This window comes from Motacilla alba, chromosome Z (assembly GCF_015832195.1).
Source record: "Motacilla alba alba isolate MOTALB_02 chromosome Z, Motacilla_alba_V1.0_pri, whole genome shotgun sequence".
NCBI classification, from domain to species: domain Eukaryota; kingdom Metazoa; phylum Chordata; class Aves; order Passeriformes; family Motacillidae; genus Motacilla; species Motacilla alba.
The window spans coordinates 51,489,772-51,512,666 of NC_052046.1; the positions used below are offsets into that span (position 1 = coordinate 51,489,772).

At 37.1% G+C, this 22,895-nt stretch overlaps 1 protein-coding gene across 5 annotated transcripts in view; it reads left to right on the forward strand.

The window, feature by feature from the left end:
- Nucleotides 1–21,080, forward strand: part of FRMD3 (FERM domain containing 3) — a 129,227-nt gene extending 108,147 nt beyond the window's left edge. For all 5 annotated transcript variants that reach the window (XM_038124015.1, XM_038124016.1, XM_038124017.1 and 2 more), the window contains 5 exons: nucleotides 938–1,026; nucleotides 4,315–4,389; nucleotides 4,947–5,015; nucleotides 8,230–8,351; nucleotides 19,513–21,080. In XM_038124015.1, coding sequence (XP_037979943.1) covers nucleotides 938–1,026; nucleotides 4,315–4,389; nucleotides 4,947–5,015; nucleotides 8,230–8,351; nucleotides 19,513–20,108 — 951 coding nt within the window. In that variant the 3' untranslated portion in view covers nucleotides 20,109–21,080. The remainder of the gene's footprint in view (nucleotides 1–937; nucleotides 1,027–4,314; nucleotides 4,390–4,946; nucleotides 5,016–8,229; nucleotides 8,352–19,512) is intronic.
- The last annotated feature ends 1,815 nt before the right edge of the window (nucleotides 21,081–22,895 follow it).

A 22,895-nucleotide genomic window follows, 5' to 3' on the forward strand; every position in this document is an offset into this window, starting at 1 on the left:
AAATAAACAGACTACTAAATAATCAATAACTGTACTTAATACTGTAACTAAAATATAGAATATGAATGAATGTGAGTAATTTTTGAAAAAATGTCTAATTTGCAAAGGGTTGAGACATTTCTCACTTAATATTCACGCTGTGCTATATGGGTTGTTTGTGGCTTTGGACACCTTTGGAGTCAAGCTTTTATTTATTTTTAAGTACTAAAGCTGTACTCACCCACTCCAAAGTATAGAAGATGTCTGTATATGATTGCAGACTCAAGTAAGCATTGATACCTGGACCAATGTGAGGTATTTTTCTGATAATTACAATCCCATCCTCAAATCTTGGTGAGCTGAAAAGGTTAGAGTGTGTCTCATGTAATTAGGGATCCTATCACTGGGCTGTTGTCATTGAAATCCTTGAGACTTTTGTCTACCTCAGTTCTTTCCCTAGGTCAGAGTGATATAGCCTAAGGTTATGGTTTTGAATGGAGGTGAGGAAAAAAAAATGAAGGAAGGAAATAATGCCAGAGGTATCAAGACTGCTTGTGTGGTTGCAAGGAGGCTTTGATGGTAGGACATCAAACGGTAGAGAGGAGGGAGAGGTGGGTGGTAAGTAGCACAGCAACTGTGTGATGTAGAATATTGAACACAGAGATTTCCCTCATTTGATTTTGACCAGTTATATGGAGGTTTTAAAGGCCACTTATGCATATGCTCTTTCTTCCCCTCTTGAAGCATCTCCTTTTCTCTGAAAAAATTGCCTGAGCAGTTTAAATATCAGCTATGTATGGATTGTGCATCTCTGGGTGAACCATAGATTTACACTACACAGGAAAACTTGGTCTTCAGTGTATCTGGTTAAAGGTGATGCCATCAGGTAGAGCTATTTCAATCATTGAGAGTTCAGCATTTTCATTGCTTTCATTTGCTTTCTTTTCTTTGCATTTAGAAGAAGGCTGTGCTGTCATTCCATACCTCTACACCAGCAGCCTGCAAGCATCTTTGGAAGTGTGGGGTGGAGAACCAGGCTTTTTACAAGTACGTACACCTGAAGTCATTATCTATACTAAAAGTAAAAAAATAGAAAAGTATGTGTGAGTGGAGGATTGTTCATTGTGAAATGTTCCATTTAACTAATAGAAGGCAAGATGTAAACAGCAAATATGCAAGTTAATGGGGAATATCATTTCACTTCAAGCCAGTATTAGAAGTTGTTTAAAATCTAAATGACACAGGAGGGTTTTGGCTCCAGCACAATGCTTTTGATGCTCTGTAGTGAGATATTGGATGGACCGAGTACTGCACTTATGTCTGGGAACATAGTTGTTAATCTTAGCCCAGCTGTAGAATATCTCAAGCCCAGCTTGAGAATGAAGGGAAAAAAGTCTGTCATGCTTTATTCTCTGGGCTCTTCTGCCAGGAGGTAATTTTTCTTCCACTTGAAATATAAGGCTTAGCAAGAGTTAATTGAAAAATAAACTGTTCTCTTTAATGATTTAAGTAAGAAAAGAAAATGTTCTTAGATACATTTTGAAAGATACCTGTGACCTCATTATGCATAAAAATCTTATAAAGTGACAAAAAAAAAAAGTAGTATCTACCTCCCTATTCCCTGAAAGAGAACCTACTATTAATTCTTCACTAAAAACTGCCTTCTTTCTGCTCTCCATTGACTTTGTTAGATCTGTTTATTGGTGCTTCCCTCTAGGCATGCAGCTTTTATTCTTGCTACTTAGTGTTTCATTATAGCCTCTCACATATTTTATAAATATTACTGTTTCTGTGCTGGCACACAGCCACAACAGGGGGCATCTGTAAGGGTAAATAAAAAAGAAGTAGGAAAAACATATCTTCTAACCTGAATGTTGATGATCTGCTTCAATTTGGAGAAGACACTCTCTTTAGTTTCAACAGTGATACAATAACATATAATCTATCCAACTGATACATTCAATTAGATAGAAAAAAGAAACAGGAAGTAGGAGCTGGCAGAATGCATTTGTTAGTTCTCTATGTCAACATTTACTGTGCTTGAGACTACATCAAGCCTAAACATAGTCTATAAATAAAGACTAATTTGAAGTTTATCCAGAAGCATTTTCTGTTGTAAGGAGATTTAGGTAGGAAAACACTGCATGGTGTTTGAATAGTTTCATTTCATGTTACAAGAAATAAACAGGGACTAGGAGATGATTTTCCCCTAAAGAAGACAAATTACTTTCTTTGAGTAGAAATTAGCTCAATGTAAAAATGTCTCAGGGAGACTCACAGAAATATTACCTCCCTGCTCTTGTTGTGACATGGCTGTAATATTAACTATTTGGGTTTTGGTTGCAAACACATGGTTTAGGGTGTTTGATCTTGGCTAAATGCCAGATGCCTACCCAGCTGCTCTTTCACGCCCTCTACTTAGCAGGTCAAGAGGAAAAGGCAGGATAACATAGCCTATAGCTTAGCATAAAGATAGAAAGATTGCTTAACAATTACTGTCACAGGCAAAACAGACTTGAATTGGAGAAGTTTAATTTAATTTCCTTTTAACCTTTTCACTCTATTTCAATTTGTCAACAGATACAGAACTAAAACCACCCTTCACCCTTCCCCTGTTTCATTCCAGGATCACCTTTACTCCTTCATTTCCTTTATGTCCTCCTTGTCCTGAGCAGCTCAGGGAGATAGGGAATGGAGATTGCAGTTCCTCTTTGCTGCTCCTTCCTTCTAACACTCTTCCTCTTCTCCAATCTCCTTCATGAACTCCTCTAGCATGAGCCCTTTCCATGGGCTTGCAGTCCTTCAGGATATACCTGCTGCATCTTGTGTTCTTCTCCATGGGCCACAATGCCTGCCTGGAGCCAGCTCATGTGTGAGCTCTCCATGGGCTGCAGCTTCCTTCAGAGCATGTTGGCCTGCTGCAGGGTCTTCCATGGGCTGCAGTGAGGATATCTCTTCTGTATTTGACTGCAGAGGCACAGACTCCTTCCCCACTGTTTTCTCCATTGGTAGAATCTCCTCCAACATCTGCATCATCTCCTCCCCTTTGTTCTTCTATGTCCCTGGTGTGTTCAATGCTGTTTCTCTCATCTATTTTTCTACTTTCCAAATTACTTTATGGAGTGGAATTCTTCCTTAACAACGATTGCTTAAAGTTATGCCCACCTGTTTCAATTTTGGCGAGTCTTTAATAAAGACTTCTTTAATAAAATGAAGATTGGTAATGTTACTCAACGGATAGAGACATGAACAATAGATTGGAAAATTGTAATGTTTAATATGCAGAGTGCAGAAAAATAACAATAATGTTTCAAGCACGAAACTGAAGCCAAAACTATCTATAAGTAAAGCCTTAAGGTAGTAGTTTTGAAAGAGGAAATGTTTTCACACATTTCAGAGAAATAGAGTTGTGCAGTGAAGGCTGTTATTTAGCAGCATTAGATAATTCCCATTTGTTTAAGTTCTATATAATACCAACAAGATATTCTAATAAGATTAAAACATACATAGTCAGACTGTGTAAATAATTCAAAGCATTGACACTTCGCCTTAATTAAATTTGGTCCTCTCCTCTTCCTAGAAGAGTTTGAGACTTGGAATTTAAGGGAAGGTCATGATCACATGCCATGTTTTGAAAAACAGAGCTTTAGTCCTGTCTTGATCCATGTTCAGGTGTCACTGCTGCAATTATTCCAGTAGATACTAATCATGGACAGTTGTTTACTAAGGTCTGGGAATTTGAGACTCTGTACGAAATCAATTTGCCATTTTTCAAGAGAACATCAAAGAAATGGCATGTGAGGTGCTCTTCCATGGTCTTTGTTATAAAGATAAAAGGTTGCTGTGTACCTGTTGATTACAGAGAAGAAGTAGGGTGTGATGTATGTAGGCTACTAAGAAGTTGACTGAATAGAGATATTGGAGAAGCACCTACTTCAGGAGACAAGTTGTTGTCTTTATTATTTCTTTGTTTTCCTAGCAGAAAAGCAGAAATAGGCATATTTTCCCACAAACAAGCTGGTGTTAGGACACACGTCCCAGAGCCTTTGAAACACCATTCATCCTGGGAATGAAAATTCATAGAGATGCAGCAAGGGTCTGCATTTAATTTTCTTGTTTTCATGACAATCACTTGTTCCATGTTTAGTCATTCTATGCTGTCTGAGTGATTTTTTGTGTGCTTCATTGTTTGTATAAAGGCGTTAAAAAAGTTGAAAAGCTCATTTTTTGAATATTACTTTATGATATAAAAATTACAAGCTTGTAGTTTGCCTTGTTATTTTTTCTTTATCATGTCCTCAAAAAGGTGACAGCCTCTATTATTTTTATTTCAAGGTATGCAAAGTCCAGTCAGATCAAGACAATGTCCAGCAGCAAGATATTTTTTAAAGGCAGTAGATTTCGATACAGGTGGGTGTTTGCTATTCCTTATTCATGGTAAATAATTTCAGGAAGTAAGAAAATGTAATTACTCATGGCAAATTCAGGGCTGTTACTACTGGAGGGTCTGCTGATGCCTAGCTGACATCAAGATTTGAAAATCTTCCTGTTGCCTTTTCTAGTGTCACTTAAAAATTAAGCAGGAGTTTTCACGCAGACACTTCTGTCAAGAGTAGTCCCACCAGCAGATAGCTCCACTTTTGGTGCAGCTTCTGACAAACAAGGACGTGTAGCCAGGGCAGAGGTTTTATGCCCCCTGCAGCTGGGCAGCTCTGAACCAGGTGTGAGATAAAGAGGCAGTCCAGTTCCACTCGTGGTGTTCTACTACAAAAAGTTGCTTTTTCTTTGGTAGCTTTTGTGGGCAAGTAGTTAGCACAATTTTATTCTGAAACATTATGTATGCACTTTATTGCAATTTTTTGCCTTTCTTTTTATTTTTTTAATGTTACTTAATTGTTTACAGTTATATAAGTTCTTGGCATGTATCTTAGTATTTACTTGAATATTTATTTCATCTTTTAATGTAGTGGAAAAGTAGCCAAAGAGGTGGTGGAGGCAAGCTCTAAAATCCAGAGGGAACCTCCTGAAGTTCACAGGTATGTCTCAACATTCAGCATTAAACTTTAAGGACTAGGGAGGATTATTGTTTTCTACAGAAATATTCTCCTTTTTCTATCAGTTGCAATGGTTGGCATTCTGAGCTTCCACAATTACTCGTGCAAGCCTTAGGAAATATGTGTCTGACAATGCTACAAAATTTGGACAAAGGTCTCCTATAAAGGGGAACCTAATCTGTGCTGCCTTGAAGCTGAGTTTAACTCATCAGTCAGATTGATAGCTCTTATTATTTTTTGTGTTATGGCATAAGTTATTATATGATCCTGACAGAAAAGTCCACTCTAATTTCATTCCTAGATTTTGTTTGATTTTGAAAGTTCCTGGTTTGTGTATGTTTATGGACATGTTTCAAAGTATACTTCATAGTTTTTCCACTATGCAGTCAGATTAAAAAGCATGAAGTTCCTTCATTAAAGAGGAAAAAAAAAATAAAAGAATCTTTTTTCAGAGGAAAATTTGGCTTGTAAGAAATAAGTTGCTAGACCTTGCAAGGAAACGAATGCTTTCGGGTCCTTATCACTCATTGTAGTGACAGTAAAAACTCCTAAGAACCTGAATAAAGCTCTTCAGAAAAGAAAGAGGCCTTCAGGGAAAACTATTTGAAACTGTTTATAAAAACAGGTTACTTAACAGTCTAAACATTCTACAGCCATATTCCTTTTTTTGTTGAGATTTCATGTTTGGGGGGAATACTCATTGTTTATTTTTAATTGAATATTGCTATTCTGTCTACATTTTAGATAAAAGTGGATTGTTTTTATTAAAAAATGGGAATATATTTGCAGTAAATATTTATAATATGCTGTCCAGCCACACTATATAATTAATAGTTAGGCCATGCAGGCATGTTTTCAAACATGTTTTTCCACATTACATTTTAAAATTAGGTAAGTGAAGGTCTAGAATGTATTAAATGATAACACAGAAGGCAGACTATAGATGCATCATTGAGGCAGTATAAAGTACTTGGGCACGTAAATCCATTTTAAATGAGAATAGTTGCTCACTTTAGGAAATAGCTCATTGCCTACTATCCAAGAGGTTTCTTTGTTCCAGGATAGAAAACATTTTCATAAATTTATTTCTTATCTTGTAGTTTGCTTTTCTTTGATTTCTATATTTAGAACTATTTTAAACACATAATTTAAAACTTAGTGTACATAAAGAAGCAGATTAGAGAACAAATAAGTTTATAAAGCAACATCATATGGATTTAACATCCATAAAATAGCAATGTATCTTTTTAATCATTAACCTTCTTACAAAACTTGCATTTATAATATTGTGGAAGCTCCAAGTGCAGTTTCTTTGAAAGACTAAGGAATATAATGATTTCAGGTGCTTTTATAGCTCAGATTGTGAAATGGGAGACAGAGGTAGCTGATCCTTCTAAAAGAGCAAGCAGGCAAAAAATATAGAAAATTTTCAGCTCAAAAAAGAGGCCTGTTTTAAAAAACTTACTTTGTGAAAGAGGATTTGGGGATAGGAAATGATGGCTTTTCAGAAGTGAAACCTTCAGGAAAAAAAATTTGATTGAACATAAACATATATCTATATACCTACATACCTATATATCTGTCTATCTATCTATCTATCTATCTATCTATCTATCTATCTATCTATCTATCTATCTATCTATCTATCTAATCAAGTTTTTCCTGCCTGTGGTCTCACCCCCAAAGTCAATTCAGTTGTACCATTGTTGCATCAAGAAAGAAACATGCAGCTGAGAGGACGGTATTGCTCAGTATCTCTGTGTTTGGATATTACATTCAAAGCTCTGTGTACTGAAAATCTGTTGGAGTGTGTTGTCATGCAAGATTAATGCAGTGGCAAGTTCTTGAGCCAAGCAAAAAATGAATGATTTCATGTTTTTCTTCCAGGGTGTGCCTTTGTAAACAAATATGGAGCAGAAACCTATGGGTGCTCCCAGGCACAACTTGTATTTTGGGAGTTGTTTGAGAGCTTTTTACAACAAGAAGAAAGGATCAGGGATTGCATAAAAAGCCTATGGATTTGCCATTGGGTTGGAGTGACTTATAATTGCAATAACCTGAGTGAAACCCCTCTGTGGATAGTGAAAATTTAAACTAAATAGTTATAATAAATAGTTATAAGAGAATACAAATGAGGATATTAATATCTTTGGGCATGTGTTATGGCACAAGAAATCACGTCAATTGAGCAAGAAAGCTTGTTTATTCCCACAGAATATTTACTGACAGGTAGTGTGGGTTAAGAGCTGTACACCTGTGTCCCAAGTTTACCTAAACCTTCAGCAACACACAGTTCCATCTTCTGACTTGCAATAGGTTCTTTGTTGAGTTTGTTCATGTGGAATTTTAAGTTGAGCCTTTTGTGCAGACTTGAAATGCATTTTGTGAAACTTCAGCACTGCATCAATATACCATTTGAAGTTAAGTAGGATACTCTTCCATTTAATCTTTGCTTTTGTCAAAGTAAATATTTTATAATATAATTGTTAAGATTTACTGCAGGACTCTTGCTTCAGGCCTGTATCATGTAAATCCTAGACAACATATTCAAAAGAGCCAGTTTCTATTCTCAGTAATACATTTTTTGGCTAATAACCATCATGACTGAAGAAAATTAGCAGCATTCCTAAAACTTCCCAGAGCATATTTAACACCTGCTACCAGGAAAGCCACTTAGAGTACAACAAGAAACAGAACCAGCGTGAGTGCTGGGAGGCATGGTGTAGAGGCAGTATCTGCAGTGCGTGGGCACGAGTGAGAGCACTGCGTATCTGTAAACCACAGGGACACAAATGTTCCTGCTTTAGTCTTTGATCCTCAGTGCTCAAACTGTAACAAATCCTTTATCCAGTTCTGGAGGCAATGGAACAACTTTTCCCTTCCTTGAATCCAAATATTAGCGTTTGCTATGCACTGTGGAGAGGAGCAACACACTGAAATCCTGCCCAAGACAAAAGGAAGTAAGGCAGTGTAAAGGAGTTAAATCAGCACGAAGCCTCTCTCACACTTCAGATGCTGAAATGTTTACATCTGTGGAGGGTGCAATACAACACAGCTGAAAGCAGCATTCAATGTGTAGAGCTTTTTACAACAGCTCAAGGCTGAGTAATTTATGCAGAATGATTCTGAGATGAGACTTACTGTACTGCAGTTATTTCCAGTAAGCAAACTCACCCTGTTTTCCCCATTTTTTTAGAACAAGCATTACCCAGAGTCGCAGCTCTCCCTCCTTGAACAAGCAACTCATAATCAACATGGAACCTCTGCAGCCTCTCCTTCCTTCTCCCTGCGAGGAGGAAGAGGTTCCTGTAGATGAAGGTGAGTCACTTACCCAATTCTGGCTGCTATTCATTACAAAGCATATGGAAAAAGGAGTGATATTGACTCAGAGACATAGGAAAAAATCTAATAATTATCATTAGGTATTCCAAATCAATAAACCTCTGTCTGTCATACCCAGTAATGATCACTATCTCAAGAAACTGTGCATTAGCCTTATGAGAGATATATTATGAGGAAAATTACTGCTATCTGATTTCTATTACAAAAAATCTTTTAAATTGTCAGGTCAAAGGGTCTCAAGATGGCAGCTGTTCTGAATAGTGTCAGCAGTCATTCAGGAGTGAAAATTGGCTGTTTACTGCTGGATATTTTGTTTTTCTTGATTGATTCTCTTTACTTTTATATTTCCTTCTTTCTGCTTTAGTCTGCTAATTTAATTTCCTTGACAAAAAACCCAAAAAAACCAAAACAAAAACAAAAAACCACCCCAACATTATTCGCAGATCAGCTTGGAAAGATCTTCTTTAATTTATCTTCCTTGACAAAATGGGACATGATTGGAAGATCAGTTTGAATTTATTCTATATAACAATGTTTTGCACGTACTTTTTTATTTCTTGATATTTTTAATATCACATTGAACGCCTTTCTTTTTGAGATACAGTCACTACAAACAATTACATGAACACCATTGCCAGCTTCAATGAGGATAATTACCTTTGTCCTAATAAAAATGAAGCTAACCAAACAAAATCTGACACTGGTTCTTGCTTGAGATGTAGTGAGGTAGTTGTTTCAGAGGTTGGGAAATACAATATTTGCTGTTGCTTTGCTCTGGTCAATAAAAAACAGAAAATAGCAGAGTGAGTATCTTCCTTTTCATGGGAGTATGTCCTAATTTTATTTTATAGGACTTATATGAACATGTTTTATTCATTCTTCAGAGTTTGGACACAGAATGTAGCAAGCACAGGGTGAATTACATCATCTGTGTTCATACCTTATTATAATTAGTAGTAGCAGGTGTTAGTTTTAACAGTTACTTGTTTACCTCTGCTGTGAAATACACATATCTGAGAAATTGCCTTCTAGCAGCAAAGTACCACCGCTGTGCTTCCTCTGGGCAGTTGTCACCACTGCAGAGTAACAACAGCTTGCTCTCTGTAACCACATGTCCTTGCCTGTGTTCTGTAACATGACTTACAACTCTAGGCAGTGAAATCCATTTTTGGAAACTGGTGACTTATTGCTATATGCTTACCTGACAGTGTTTGTTTTAAATGTTTGTGTTATTTAAATTTGAAAATTACATTTCCTTCCAGTCAGACAGATTGTTGTTACTATGATGAGCTAATAGACATATTTGCTGGTGGTATTTAACTGCATACTTTATATGTTGTTAAATATCACCAGATGCTATGTTAACAGTATTTAGACTCTTACAGTTTTTTCCTACAGAAAACTTGGCTATATTATCAAATTGCAGCTTGAACTGATCTCACAGCTCTTCGACAGTGATGCTGGCTCTCTTCCCAACATCCACTTCTGTGGATTCCCACCTTGTCCCTTGCACCAGCACTAATCACAACAGTGTGAACTAGAAGGAGTTAAAAAATGAACCAACAACAACAACAAAAAAAAAAAAAAAAAAAAAAAAAAAAAAAAACAACAAAAAATGAACAAACAAACAAAAAACCAAACAAACAAATGCACAAACCCATAAAAGAACCCCAAAACCAAACAAAAAACCAAACAAAAAAAACAAAGAAAAAGTAAATAAAATAAATTCAAAACAACAAAACCAAACCAAACCCAATAACAACAGCAAACCAAATTAAAACAAAAAAAAAAAAACAAAACCAAACAAAGCCCCTTAACTGTGCAGGGTCCTATTATTGCCTGACTCAACTATTGACTGGCTCACCAAGAGGGTCAACCAAGGTCCTGTGTTGGGGTAAGGGCATGAGCAGGAGGTGGGTAGAGGGGAGGCATCCAGCCCTGAGATTGGCATAACTGCCTTTGCAGGCTGCTTTTAGTGTGCTACAGATGTGAAACAGCCTTGTTATCTCTGTATATGTCTCGTCCCAGTGAAGCATCTTTTCATTTTTGTTGTTCAAAAGGCAAAAGTCAGTGTAATCAGATCAATAATTCATGCATGAAAGCTCAGCACAGAAAGAAAGTGACAGAAAAGTCATAGAAAGTGACCAAAAATAAGCTTTCATCACTTTGTCAAAATGACCTCAATATCCTGCGACTGGCGAGGATTGTATTGTCTTTTTAAAAAAAAAATATAGTCTACTCAAATAGGTGAAGCTCTGATAGCATCTGGTGCTAGAAAATCCACAGACAATGGACTACCATCTGCAAAGGCAGTAATCTGTCTCACCAAAATCAGATGGTAAAAGAAGGCAGCCACAGAATCTGTATAGGAGCACTACAAGAAACATAATGTGTTTCAACTACACATGGAGAAGAACTGAGCTTGCTCAGTGCTGGTGAGGCTGCACCTTGAATCCTATGTTCAGTTCTGGGTCCGTCATTGCAAGAATGTCATTGAACGGCTGGAGAATGTCCAGAGAAGGGCACAGGTGGGAGTGAAGGATCTGCAGCACAAGTCCTATGAGGAGCATTTGAGGGACCTGGGGTTGTTTAGTCTTGAGGAGGCTTGGGGTGACTCTCTACAACTCCCTGAAAGGAGTGTGCAGCCAGGTGGGAATTAGTCTTGTTCCCCAGGTAATAAATAAGAGACAAGAGAAAGTGGCCTCACATTATGCCTGAAAATGTTTAGTTTAGATATAAGAAAAATTTCCTTACCAAAAGGATGGTCAGACATTGGAACAAACTGTCCAGGGACATGGTTGAATCAACAACCTCCAGGGAAGCGTTCAAAAGGTGTGTGGGTGTGGTGCTTGGGGACATGGCTTAGTGGTGAACACAGCAGTGCTGGGTTAACAGACCTGATGATCTTTCCAACCTTAATGATTCTGTGTACAGGAATGAGCACACACCTGCTACCATCAGTCTAATTGTCTGTCTCTGTGTGGGTGCTTGGCTGTATGAGATTTGGTTGTAGGAGGAGAGTCATGTGGAGCTTTTGTAGGTACAACTATTTAAATTTTTTTAGATAGTCTCTTGCTGAGAGTTAATATAGACCAGGAATTTCTGAGTCAGTTTTAAGATTTTAAGACTTCTCCCTTACTTATGTGTAGATAAAACTATGGGGAGCAACTTGAAATTAACACAGTCATTTCTCTTTTGCATAAGCACGGTCACATGAAACATAAAGGATAGATTTTACTTCTCAACATCAGTCTGTAGGAACACACTGGACTTTTTTCCCCTTGCACTAAGATTTGACACCTTGGATATTTTTCTGTGTGGTTCAGCTGTTATGCTAGCAACTGCCCGCTGAGGTGGATGCTGTGGAAGTTTGCAATGTTATGAGGCATTTGGAAATGTTTCAAATGTTGGAAATCTTTCACAACCTTGTCTGGCTTACACTTGAGTCCTTGTATAGGCCTTGCTTTATGTATTGAACACATTGGTGGTTAGATTTTAGTAAGAATTTTTGCTTTCCAGTTTTTGTAGCCGTATACAGAATGGAAAGTCAACCCCTTTTAGTTAGAATTTAATGATCCTGTTTTGTCTGTTATGACAGTTATGAGAATAAAAATGAGAAAAGAAGACAGAATCTTACTTTTGAAGGGGTGACAAAATGGAGATAGGAAGAAAAGGGGTACTTGATCTTCCCTCACACCCACAAATAAGTGTTTCCAGAGAAGGAAAAGAAGAGAGAAATCTTTGCTCTGGCAGAGGAAGAAAACAGGACCTTTTCTGGATAGTTGTACTATATAGGCAGTGTAAGAAAAGGAGCCATCATAAAGATACTTTCCAAAAGCTTCATTGAAGCAAATGTCTTATGAGAGAAACATCTGGGTGTAAAACAGACATTTGCAGGACTCCCTCTCCTACTCCTCTCTTTCCCACATATTTGCATAAACATCACTGATTTTTTTGGTACAAAGAGAACAAGGACGTCAGATAACGAGGATTCAGACAGCACAATGTCATAAACATTACAGATGAGTAGTCGGGGAGGTGAGAGACTACACCCCCACCAGTACACTCCTTCGAGTTTGTCTCTTCTCTGTGGCTTTGATGTACCAGTAAAGAGTTTCTTTCCCACTAGGATAGTGTGATGAGTATGGTTGCCTTCCAGCTCCCAGCTGGAGCAAGTTATCAGCAGGCAGCATAGGTGTATCATGCTTTTTTGGGAACCTGTATATCTCTGCTGGGCAGGAACAGGGAAGCACCCAGGCTTCTGAAACAACACCTCTTTATGTCCAAGAACAATCTGTCCAACAACTGTCCTCAGTCGGGAACTGAAGCTCAAATGTAAAGAGATAATTTTTTTCCAGACTTAGAAATTTTCTGTTTTGGCTTTTATTTTAGGCTAAAAATTAATGTATTTTGGTCTCACTGATTTGCTTTGTGAGTAAGATTTGTAAGCACAGCATGGGATTTTTCTATTGTATTTACACGTTTCACAAATAATTTCCAGGCAGTGATGGGGAACTGGCATTACTGGCACATTTAAAGCATTTTAAAAAAATAATAGGACTATGAATGCTGGCCTCTTTTTTAACTGTACTGTGTTCTGGTGCCTTAGATATTTTTATGCCTCTCTGTGTGGTTCAGCTGTTATGCTAGCAACTGCTAACTGAGATGGGTGCTATGAAAGTTTGTATTGTACATTATGAGGCATTTGGAAATGTTTAAAAATAACCTCTGGTTCTGTTCCCTGCTGGGATATTTTTATTGGCCATGTTAGAAGCTTGTCATTTGATTCATTGAGAGCAACCTCTGTGTTAGTCTCTTAAAACTCAGAGGGAACTTAATAAAAGGTCAAAGCTGGTATGGCTAGAGCTTCTACAAGACTTTGAGAAGAGGAATTAATAGTCAACATGGTGAAATGTCTTGTAAAAATCCAAACCAAGAGAAGCATTCATTTGCGGATGGTTAACCACTGCAACAAGGAAGTGTGCATTCGTTTGCTGCGGCATGGCTCCAAGATCACAGCCAGAAGGGCTGGTAAATTTACATCTATTTTACTCAAACCCCTTTTTTAAACCCTCTTACCTCAGTTTAAGTTAATAGTTGTGCCTTGGAAAGGAACTGTACTGTGAATGACATGCACAGCAGAGAATAAGGACAAATTACTGACAAGAACGAAGCTGCAAATGGAGAATGAATGAGACAAAACATAAATTTATTGTATTAACTTAGAGAAAATTGTAGATTTATTTGGTAATTGGTAACAAATGAGGGACTGGAATTTTGCCTTTGTATTTTTCTGTGACTGAGGTGGGGGGGAAACACTTTGAAACTGCAGCAATTTATGACAAAACTAAATAGTTGTTAAACTAGAACATAGCAAATTTTGAATGTGAGCTGAATGCAGTAGTTGAGTTTTCCAGTTTGTAACTTTATTTGGTTTATTTTTCTAGATACTGAATCATTTCATATACTGAATAATAGTACTAAGGCTGGTAGAGGAAGGTGGAGCTTGGGCAGAATCTGATTTATCTCCCTTTTTCACTACATGCAGGAGGAGTGCAACCCAAGGAACAAAAAGCATTCAATATTGCTTTGAACATGGTGGTTTTTTTAGGAAATGCCTTTGCCAAAGATCCATTGCCCGCCCCCCCCCCCCCCCCCCCAATCACTAAATACATCCATTTCCCCAATGTCATAAGACATTTTTAAATTTGTTTTTCCATGCTTTCTGTAGTACTGACTATTTTTGATGTTTGGGCACCTATAGGTTGAATTGTTTCAATTTTTACTAACCTATATTAAATCTTTGCATTAAATCTTCATTCCAGAAATTAGTTTTTAATCAAAGAATTAACTGAAAATGTTCTAGCAAAGATTAGAATATTGTTAGCATTTTGATATCTGAAATTTAGAAAGCAGTGAGTGTGGTAGATACATGAGAAACTGCTTCTTGCAGTGATTTGTCTTTTAGTAGCAACAGCTCCTGGTTGTCTTTGTTTCTTGAGTTCACTACTCAGTGAAAACTGCCTTAGTGGAATCTAAGAGATTGCCATAGTAGAATCTGTGAGAATATACCTAACTCCCTTGATTTAAACATAGTAGCAAAATTGAAAAAGTATTATTATTGACTTGTGTTTTGTATTGTTACATCTGAGTGGTTAAATACCGGCTGCAAATAGAAGCAAGACGTCTTGTTGGTTTGATATAATGACAGCAATCATAAGAGGTTTGTATGTCAGGACCACATTAGTTCTTAAACATCTTGATTATGTAGTACTGTTCACACTATGTTACTCCTTTTGAAGTAAATATGCAAAAAAATATATGCATATCAGCATATAACACATGTATGCCAGCACCAAAGCACAGGAGGTAGCTTGTGCAAGACTCCTAACATGAGACATAGCTCCTCAGGAGAGCCCCATTGCGACACTTTCAGAACAAGTCTTGTTCAAAACAATGCTGACTTGTGCTGGGAGAGGTCACCAGAACTGAGTGGCAATGCAGAAATGTCCCAACTGCCCTTTTGCTTGGGTGCTAAGCTTTCACATCAGTACTCGGCACTTTTCAGACTCGCTGTGCTTGTCGTGGTGCTGGACACTGAATCACTGCAGTCCCATCACCAGGTCCTTCTTTCTCCAAGCTGCTGACAGATGTATCTTCCCTTGTCATTCCTGCTCCTATGATACACAGTCCCTGATGCTTCCTTCAGTCCTATTGCTGCTTAATCCTGTTTCTGGCAGGGGATCAATGACTCTGGATAGAACTCTTCCAGGCCAAAGGGAGATGAAAAACAGGCATCCCAGAATGCCCACCATGCAGTATGCTCTGCTCTGCTTCTGCCTCTGTGCTTTGGGTACCCTTTGTGTGGAATGCAGAGCAGTAGCCTTCAGTGGCTGTACTACCTGTGACATTGGACACTGTGACACAACACAGCTGGGAGGCAAGTTCTAATGCCATGAAACATCCAACTCATATGAACTGGCAATTGGGACAGGGCTTTGCTCCCTTCTAGAAGTTCCCATTAGTCAAAATCAAACAGTAATGGCCAGCAGAAAAGTCAGATCACTACCTAAAAAGGAGTTACTATAAGCTGTCATTGATTAACTTTTCTTGCAAAGCTATAACAGGTGTCTTTTATAGGCACGGGATGTGGGTATGGTACAAATCTGTGACCTTCTGTTTCTGAAGGCAGGAGATCTGGCTATGATGCTTGATATAGATCCTGTACAAGGAAATATTTAAATTCAATGCAATTCTAGAGTCTGTCTCATTTTTCTACATTTTCTTTGTGATATTCATGCACTTCGCTCATGTGAGAAAATCACGTTCTCCTTCCCTCTGAAAGGTCATTCTATTCATAGTACACATGAATTTTGTCCACATGGAAAATAGCAAAGGATACATGATATTTCTAGAGGAAGAAGTAAAAAGGACAGGAAGGATCTCTCTCCTAATTGCAGCCTGGCTGGTCTTTTTTGTTTACATGTGTGTATGAAATGTTCCTAGTACTCTTCTCTCTGGACCATATCTAATTTTCCTTTTGTCTCTTTAAAATGAGTGTATATTCACACTTATTCCTTTCTCCAATATTAAAGGCTGTTGTAGGCATGTAATTGCATTTCTGGAAAGAAAAGCCCTGTGCAGGATATCCAGCTACAGACAATGTGTGAACTGAATTTTTTAATAAGCAGAGGATACATTCTTCTGAGGTGCCGTACTTCCAGCAACTGCAGCTTCTTAAGAATGGTGGAGCTAGAGCTGCCCTTCATTTTGTTAATCCTCAGCTGCTGGTTTTGGCCCCTGTAGAAATACTAGCAGCTGACAACTTTTGTGTCAGACCTCTCAGACCTCTTGCACGTTCATGTTCACAGCAGATGACCAAAATAATGTCATGTCTTATTCAGCTGCTCATGTTCCTGGCTTGGAGCAATCACAGTATTTAGTGGAAGACGAATACTGAGTTTCACCTAGGACAAAGAGATCTCTGGCTTTGTAAAATTTGTCCAGCTGCCAGAGAAGTGTAGCAAACTTTTGCTGTGAAAATATAGGAAATAAATCTGAGCTTATTTACCTGATATTCCAGTAATCTGCACTAGAAGTTTCTGATTTACTGCCATTAAGAATTCAAAGTAAAGAATGAAAAAAAGACGTTCTCAGAATGTAAGTTAATTCTCAACTCATAGTCCTTTAAATCTGACACCACATAAATTTTAATTATTGTTAAAGAGATAGTAGACTTTTTAAAATCTTGTCAACAAATTATATAAAATGATAGTCTTATAAGGGTAGTTCCAAAATAATTGTAATGCATGAATAGGAGCAAAGAATTTACAGTAGAGTCATAGAATAATTAAAGAGCATTAGTATTTGGGCTTGCTTTAACTTTTATATTCTATTTTTCCATTATAACATTTTGAGGATTTTTTTTTCCTTTAACTTTATTTTATTACTTCAGATAACTGGCTGTCTTGAGGGCTACCTGAAAAGAAAAAAAATCCAAAAAACTTTCTTCTCCCTTAAATTTGTGTTACTGGAATATTCATTGTACTGTGGAATTTTGGTATTTTAATGTGATATTCTTAGGCCTGCATAAGCTTTGTAAATTATATTGGCCATAATTTTATGATTATGTCTTTGGAAACCATCAAAGTATGAATGGCCAAACATACTTCTCTGTAACATGACTGAAACTTTGTTGGAATCAGTCATGTGGACTCTGGTGAATAGCCTGTTCTTTCCTCATTCCTTGGCTTAAAAATTATTGTGGTGCTACAGAGAATATGAAGGAGCAAAAAACCCAACTTTATATCTTTAATTTTTTAATATATCAAATAAGATGGCCGCAGCAGCATTTAATGCCCATTCTAAATTTTCAAATATTGATTTACACAAGTATTTGACTGATATAAAATGCAATTACATTGATTTAATGAGTTTAAATAAAAATAAAGGAGTGGAAAATTCTTCCTAGCAGTTGAAATTAAATAGTGGAATGTAAATTTGATGTGTTTCAGAGCTGCAACACATTACCATTTTAATACTAACCCTTCAGGAAACAAAAATACTAACATGAAAAGTTTTCTCTGTCGCCTTCAATCAACAGGTTAACCCCATAGTCAGAAGTTTGCCATTATTTGAGAAAAATACAGTTGTAATGAAAGTTAATATGTATTGTTTATGTTCAGTGTGCATTTTATACAAGCTGGAATTTACTCTAGGGAGGAAGAGGAGGCTCAAGAATCATAAATTGAGATGACCTTTCTTTGTGGTAGCTGCAGCTATCTTCTATGATGAGAAACATGATGAAGATATATTACTGACCTTGCACCTAAGTTGGTATAGAGAGGCCTATGGCCAGAATTCTCAAATTTGGGAGAGTAAAATTGTGTGCTTTCAACCATTTTGAAATGTTTAAGTAAGTGGCTCAACTTAAATTTTACTAATATTCAGAATATTTGAAAGGCATATTTGAGAATCAAATGGTAGTACTTGTGTATCTAAAGATATGTGTAGATTCTTAATGCTGAGTTCCAGAGTTAAACAATTTTGGCTTTTGTAATTTAATGTATCGTGGGTAACTTGAGTTATCCTCAAGTAACTTGCATATGGTTTGATGACCCAGCATTACCTTCTGTTATATAGGAGAAAGATGCTTAGGAGAAAGAACCTCCAAATCTGTTTTCACTTCTTGGTGTTCATACTCTGTTTTGTCTCATGTTTGTATGCTCCTTTTGATGACTGTGGCAAGTGTATTTCTTAATGTAAAGACTGGTGTAGATAATTACATTCCAGCACAATACAACTTTCATATTGAAATATGATGAATTTCTAAATTGGCTGTGATAAGAGAGAACAGAGTAGTTGATGCAAGGAATTATTAGGTAGGAAGTCAAATTAAACTTATGAAAACTAAACTAATTGAATTATTGAACTAATAATTATTGAGGACAAGGTTTCAGTTCAGCTATGCACTTTTGCTGCTGAAAGGAGCTCTCCTGCTCTCTTTCTCTGTCCCTGGTCATGTGCTCTTTCCACAAGAACACATTAGATGCTAACCCAATCTGCTTAGCTCAGTGATGAAATGAAAGGAAGCAGAAATTGTGTTTTTAGTCATTTGTCCAAAATGAGAAACCTCACTTGGTGGCATGGCCACTGAGGTCTAGAGAAGAAGGAAAAGATAACAAATTACAGGGGAAGAGATCTGTCTGGGCCATATTGAATACTTAAAAAGGAAAATTTCCATGAGGAGGTGTCTTAACATATCTTTGCAAGGCAGGTCTGCACCCAACTGTCCTCTCCACTCCTATGATTGACAGCTAACAGCCGTCACTGAAGTATTGATGTAGCTGTAAACAGTCAGACTTTGCAGACTTCTTGCTCTTAGAGACAGACTGGAAAAATGATGGTAAGTTTTGAGAGAGCAGAGAATAATGCCATAAGAAAGTCTCCTCTGTAAAGGGGAGAGAGAAATTTAGAGGAGAGAGAAAGGAGCTAAAGAACTAGATGACCAAAAAATAAAAAAACGACACGAGAAGGAGCTTTTTTAACAGGTGAGGCTGCGAGAATGCTGTTCCAATGACATCTGATTCTCATATCACGTGTTAACCTTCCTCTCCTTTTGCTCTTTTTACTGTTAACATGAATTTATCATGATAATCTTTTGTCTCTTTTTAATGTCATGTTCTATTCTTAATCTTAGCTAGTATCTCACCACACTCATTCATGTCAAAACAATGAGAGTTGGTAGTTTTTGTTGTTGTCATTGTTATTATTATACACCAAAGAGCACCAATTCACACATGTAGTAGGTATTAATTTATACCGGAAATCAGATTGCCAGTAGAAAATAAGGTCCTCTCTCGTCTGCTTTGCACTACACTATTATCATTGGTAGCTACATCAGACCCTCTTAAGCAGACCTGATGCACTGCAGCATCGTAAAGATACTGCCCTCTTCAAAAAGCTTTTCCAGTTTTTGATAATTGTGTACAGTCTGGTTTTAATATGCAAAATTATTGCAGAATCTTCTTTCATCAATAGATGTATGTAATACATCTATTACATACTATTGGAAGGCTGACTTTTGCCACCAGGCTGCAAGAAATTTAGTATCATGGTCTTAATCTCATTTCTTCAGGTATCCAACTGCCAAAGGAAGAGGAGATTTCAGTACCTGTGACTTCAAGCTCTCCAGTAAAGGATACTGGGAAGGATGTTGATCTTGCCATTGAACAGGAAGAGAAGATGAAAGAGGAGCCCTTAACCATCTCAGAGCTGGTATACAATCCAAGTGCCAGCTTGCTGCCCACACCAGTTAATGATGAGATTGACATGCTTTTTGATACCTTCCCAAGAGCAGAGAATGAGAAAGATGATACCGATTCATTTGAGGAACTTGAAGCAGATGAAAACGCATTTTTAATTGCAGAGGAGGAAGAACTGAAAGAAGCTCGGAGAGCCCTGAGGTGGAGCTATGACTTTCTAGTGGGCAACATAGAGGTGAATGCTTTTGTGAAGAGTTTCTCCAGACTTTTTCTTGTAGGCCTTGGACTATTGTTGTTTGTGTTCCCCCTTTTCCTTGTTCTCTTGGAGTCAGACCTTCAAATCTCTTTCCTTCACGAAATCCGCCAGACGCCGGAGTTTCAGCAGTTTCATATTGAATATTACTGCCCACTTAGGCAGTGGATGGCTTGCAAAATAAACTTCATCCGTGATATTCTGGGCAGCTTTTAAATTTTACATGAATATAATACAACTAAGGGCTATATTCAAAATTTCAGTTAGTGACAGCTTTCCATAATGCCCCTGGGCCCATCTGTTGGCAGCTGCCTTCATATCCTCTTTTACAGTTTTTGTTACAGACTCTTTAGGTTCTTAAGTTCCCTTTACATACTTTAATTGCCATTTTAGCTACCAGCTTATACAGTCACCTCTCAATAACCAAAAAGAAGCTTTATTTTAATTACATTTCAGACTTCCACCTCATTTATTACATTATATAAGACAGGGTCACAAGAAGTTTCATTGTCCTTAACCTTTCAATCCATGACACTAAAACTGATGATATTGAAAGAAAATCTTTTTGAATATACTCCTTAGTGCAACAATCTCTTCTAACCAATGCCTATACAAGCAATGTTTATGCTGGGTTTTTGGTTTTTGTTTGTTTTTCTGTTTGTTTGTTTTTTAACATTTTTATGTGTTTAAGATATTTTGGTAAATTTTTAGTAAAAGAAAACTTATGATGTTATTTAAATGTACACATTGGTAAGAATAATGCAGAAGGGCATGCAGGGTGTTTTTAGTGTTCTACCAATGATTTGTTTTTAAACTATGGCTGGAGAATGAATTTAATGTAGCTCTATACAAAGGGACTGTGTTTGGGAAACACACAGAAAGTTCACTCAAGTTCTGTAGGGGCTGCCTGGGCGAGGTGAAACAACAGCAAGTATGCAAAAGAATTTCTGAAAGGCACAGTTCTAAAGCTTGGGGAAGTGAGCAGAACTGAAATGATCCTTCCTCTTATCTGTCAGGTTGTCTTCCACTTTATCAGTTCTGTAGAAAGTCTTTACAAGATAGTCCAAGTACGTTTAGAGAAAGATTGAGTCTTCAGTCTAAATGTAGATTACTGTACATAACAGAAGACAATAATAGTAAGTAGCAAAAAAAAAAAAAAAAAAGGAAAAAAAAAAAAGGAAAAAAAAGACTCAAAATAAATTAGGTGAGCGAGCTACTTTGAAAAATCATAAAGAAGATGAAAGGGTGAAAAAGGAATAAATTTTTCATACTTCTTTTAAAAAGCAAAGCATTAGGCTGTACAGTTGATATCAAAGTAAGCTACTGGCTCACAGTTAAAGGCTTAAGCACTTTAAGAGATGAATCTTCATGCTTGACGCCCTTTATGACTAATCTCTAAGACAACAAATTTTCTGTGCATACTAATATACTTCCTTTCACATATAGCACCATACTTACCCTCATTCCTTGTTATTATGAGCCCAGTTACAAGATCTAACGCTGTTTTGTGTAACATGGATTTGTATATCTAAAAGTATTCCAATATAGCTTAGAGAATATACTTACGTACAGTCTTGTCAATACTGAGAACATTTGAAGGCCCTCAAATATACCACAGAGGTTGTATCTAAGATAAGAAAGTTTTTATTCCTCCTCTCCCACAATCTTAGTGCAGCCTTGTTTCATATTTAAATTAAGGAACTTGAATTTTGGCTTCAGACTCTTTCTCTTGCTTAGACACTTATGAATTGGAGACATATTTGAGGCTATTTTATTAGATGTGCATTTAACACATTGTAACCATATGTCTAATTCCTACTAAATAAATTCCTCTAGTTTCAGTATCAGGGAATCTCTTTTGCTTGGTTTTCTCTTTCTCTTGTAAGCCTTTGCAAGTGTCTAGTTTTAAAATGGCAAATTTCATAGAGGATTTTTCCTTCCCTTCTAATCTTCTCCAGTTTTTAAAAGACAGAACAGTTACAGGGCTTAGGAGTTCCTTTCCTCAGCTGAAAACTTTTGGATTACTCTTCATCTCCCCTCCAACAAAGGCTAAATTAAACAACTGTGGTTTTTTATTGTCTTTATTTGTACTTGATAATCTGTTTCCCAGAAGAATCATTCATGATTAGTTATTTAATGTCTATTTCTTCCTGTGCTACTTGCAGCTAAATGATCCTTTCCCACGAGGTAATAATCATTCAGCCTAACAGAAAAGGAGAGTGAACAAATGCAGACATTTGGTCTTAACCGGAAATTATTCGTTTGCATTGTTGCTAAATATAGGGGTCCGAAAAGGTGATTTCAGTGATGAAGGCTGTGAGAGCAGACATCCTGATGGACTGTGAAGACATGGTTCCATACAACCTCCTAGAAAGTCTGAGAGTCACTTAAAAAAAAAAAAAAGTTGCTTACAAGAGTCTAGTCCCTGTGCACCCCAGAAGTAGGAGTATTGTAATGCTTGATTTAACTCTTGTCAGAAAATCGCTCAGTTGCACCAGAACATAATCACAAAAATTGTGCAGTGCAGTGAAGTTTTATGTAGGGTTAGATGCAAGTGCATGTGCACATGTGCTTGCATTTATTGACCACTTGCATACATTCACACCTGGCCTTTTAAAATTCTCACCTTTCCTTCCTCATATTCCCTGGTCTATCAAAGAAATTTAACTAAAAGTCATGAAAGTGTTATAACTTAAAGGCCAGGACCATGTCATACACAGAAGGATGTGGCTGGGCACATTCAGAGAGTGTAGCAGCTTTTTACTTGTAAAGATGACGGACTTGGATTATGGAGCGTCTATAGGTACAGTCTTGTGTATTTCTGTCTGTGCTTGGATTATATTGTAAAATGTTATGTACTTGAAATCTATTTTGTGGTTTGTCCAACATTTATAAACACAGCTCTGGGAAGTATTAAAAATGGTTTTATTTCATGGAGTGTAAGGGGAAAATATACCTGTAACTTGAGCCTTATCTTTGTACAGTGAATTTCACATTTCTATA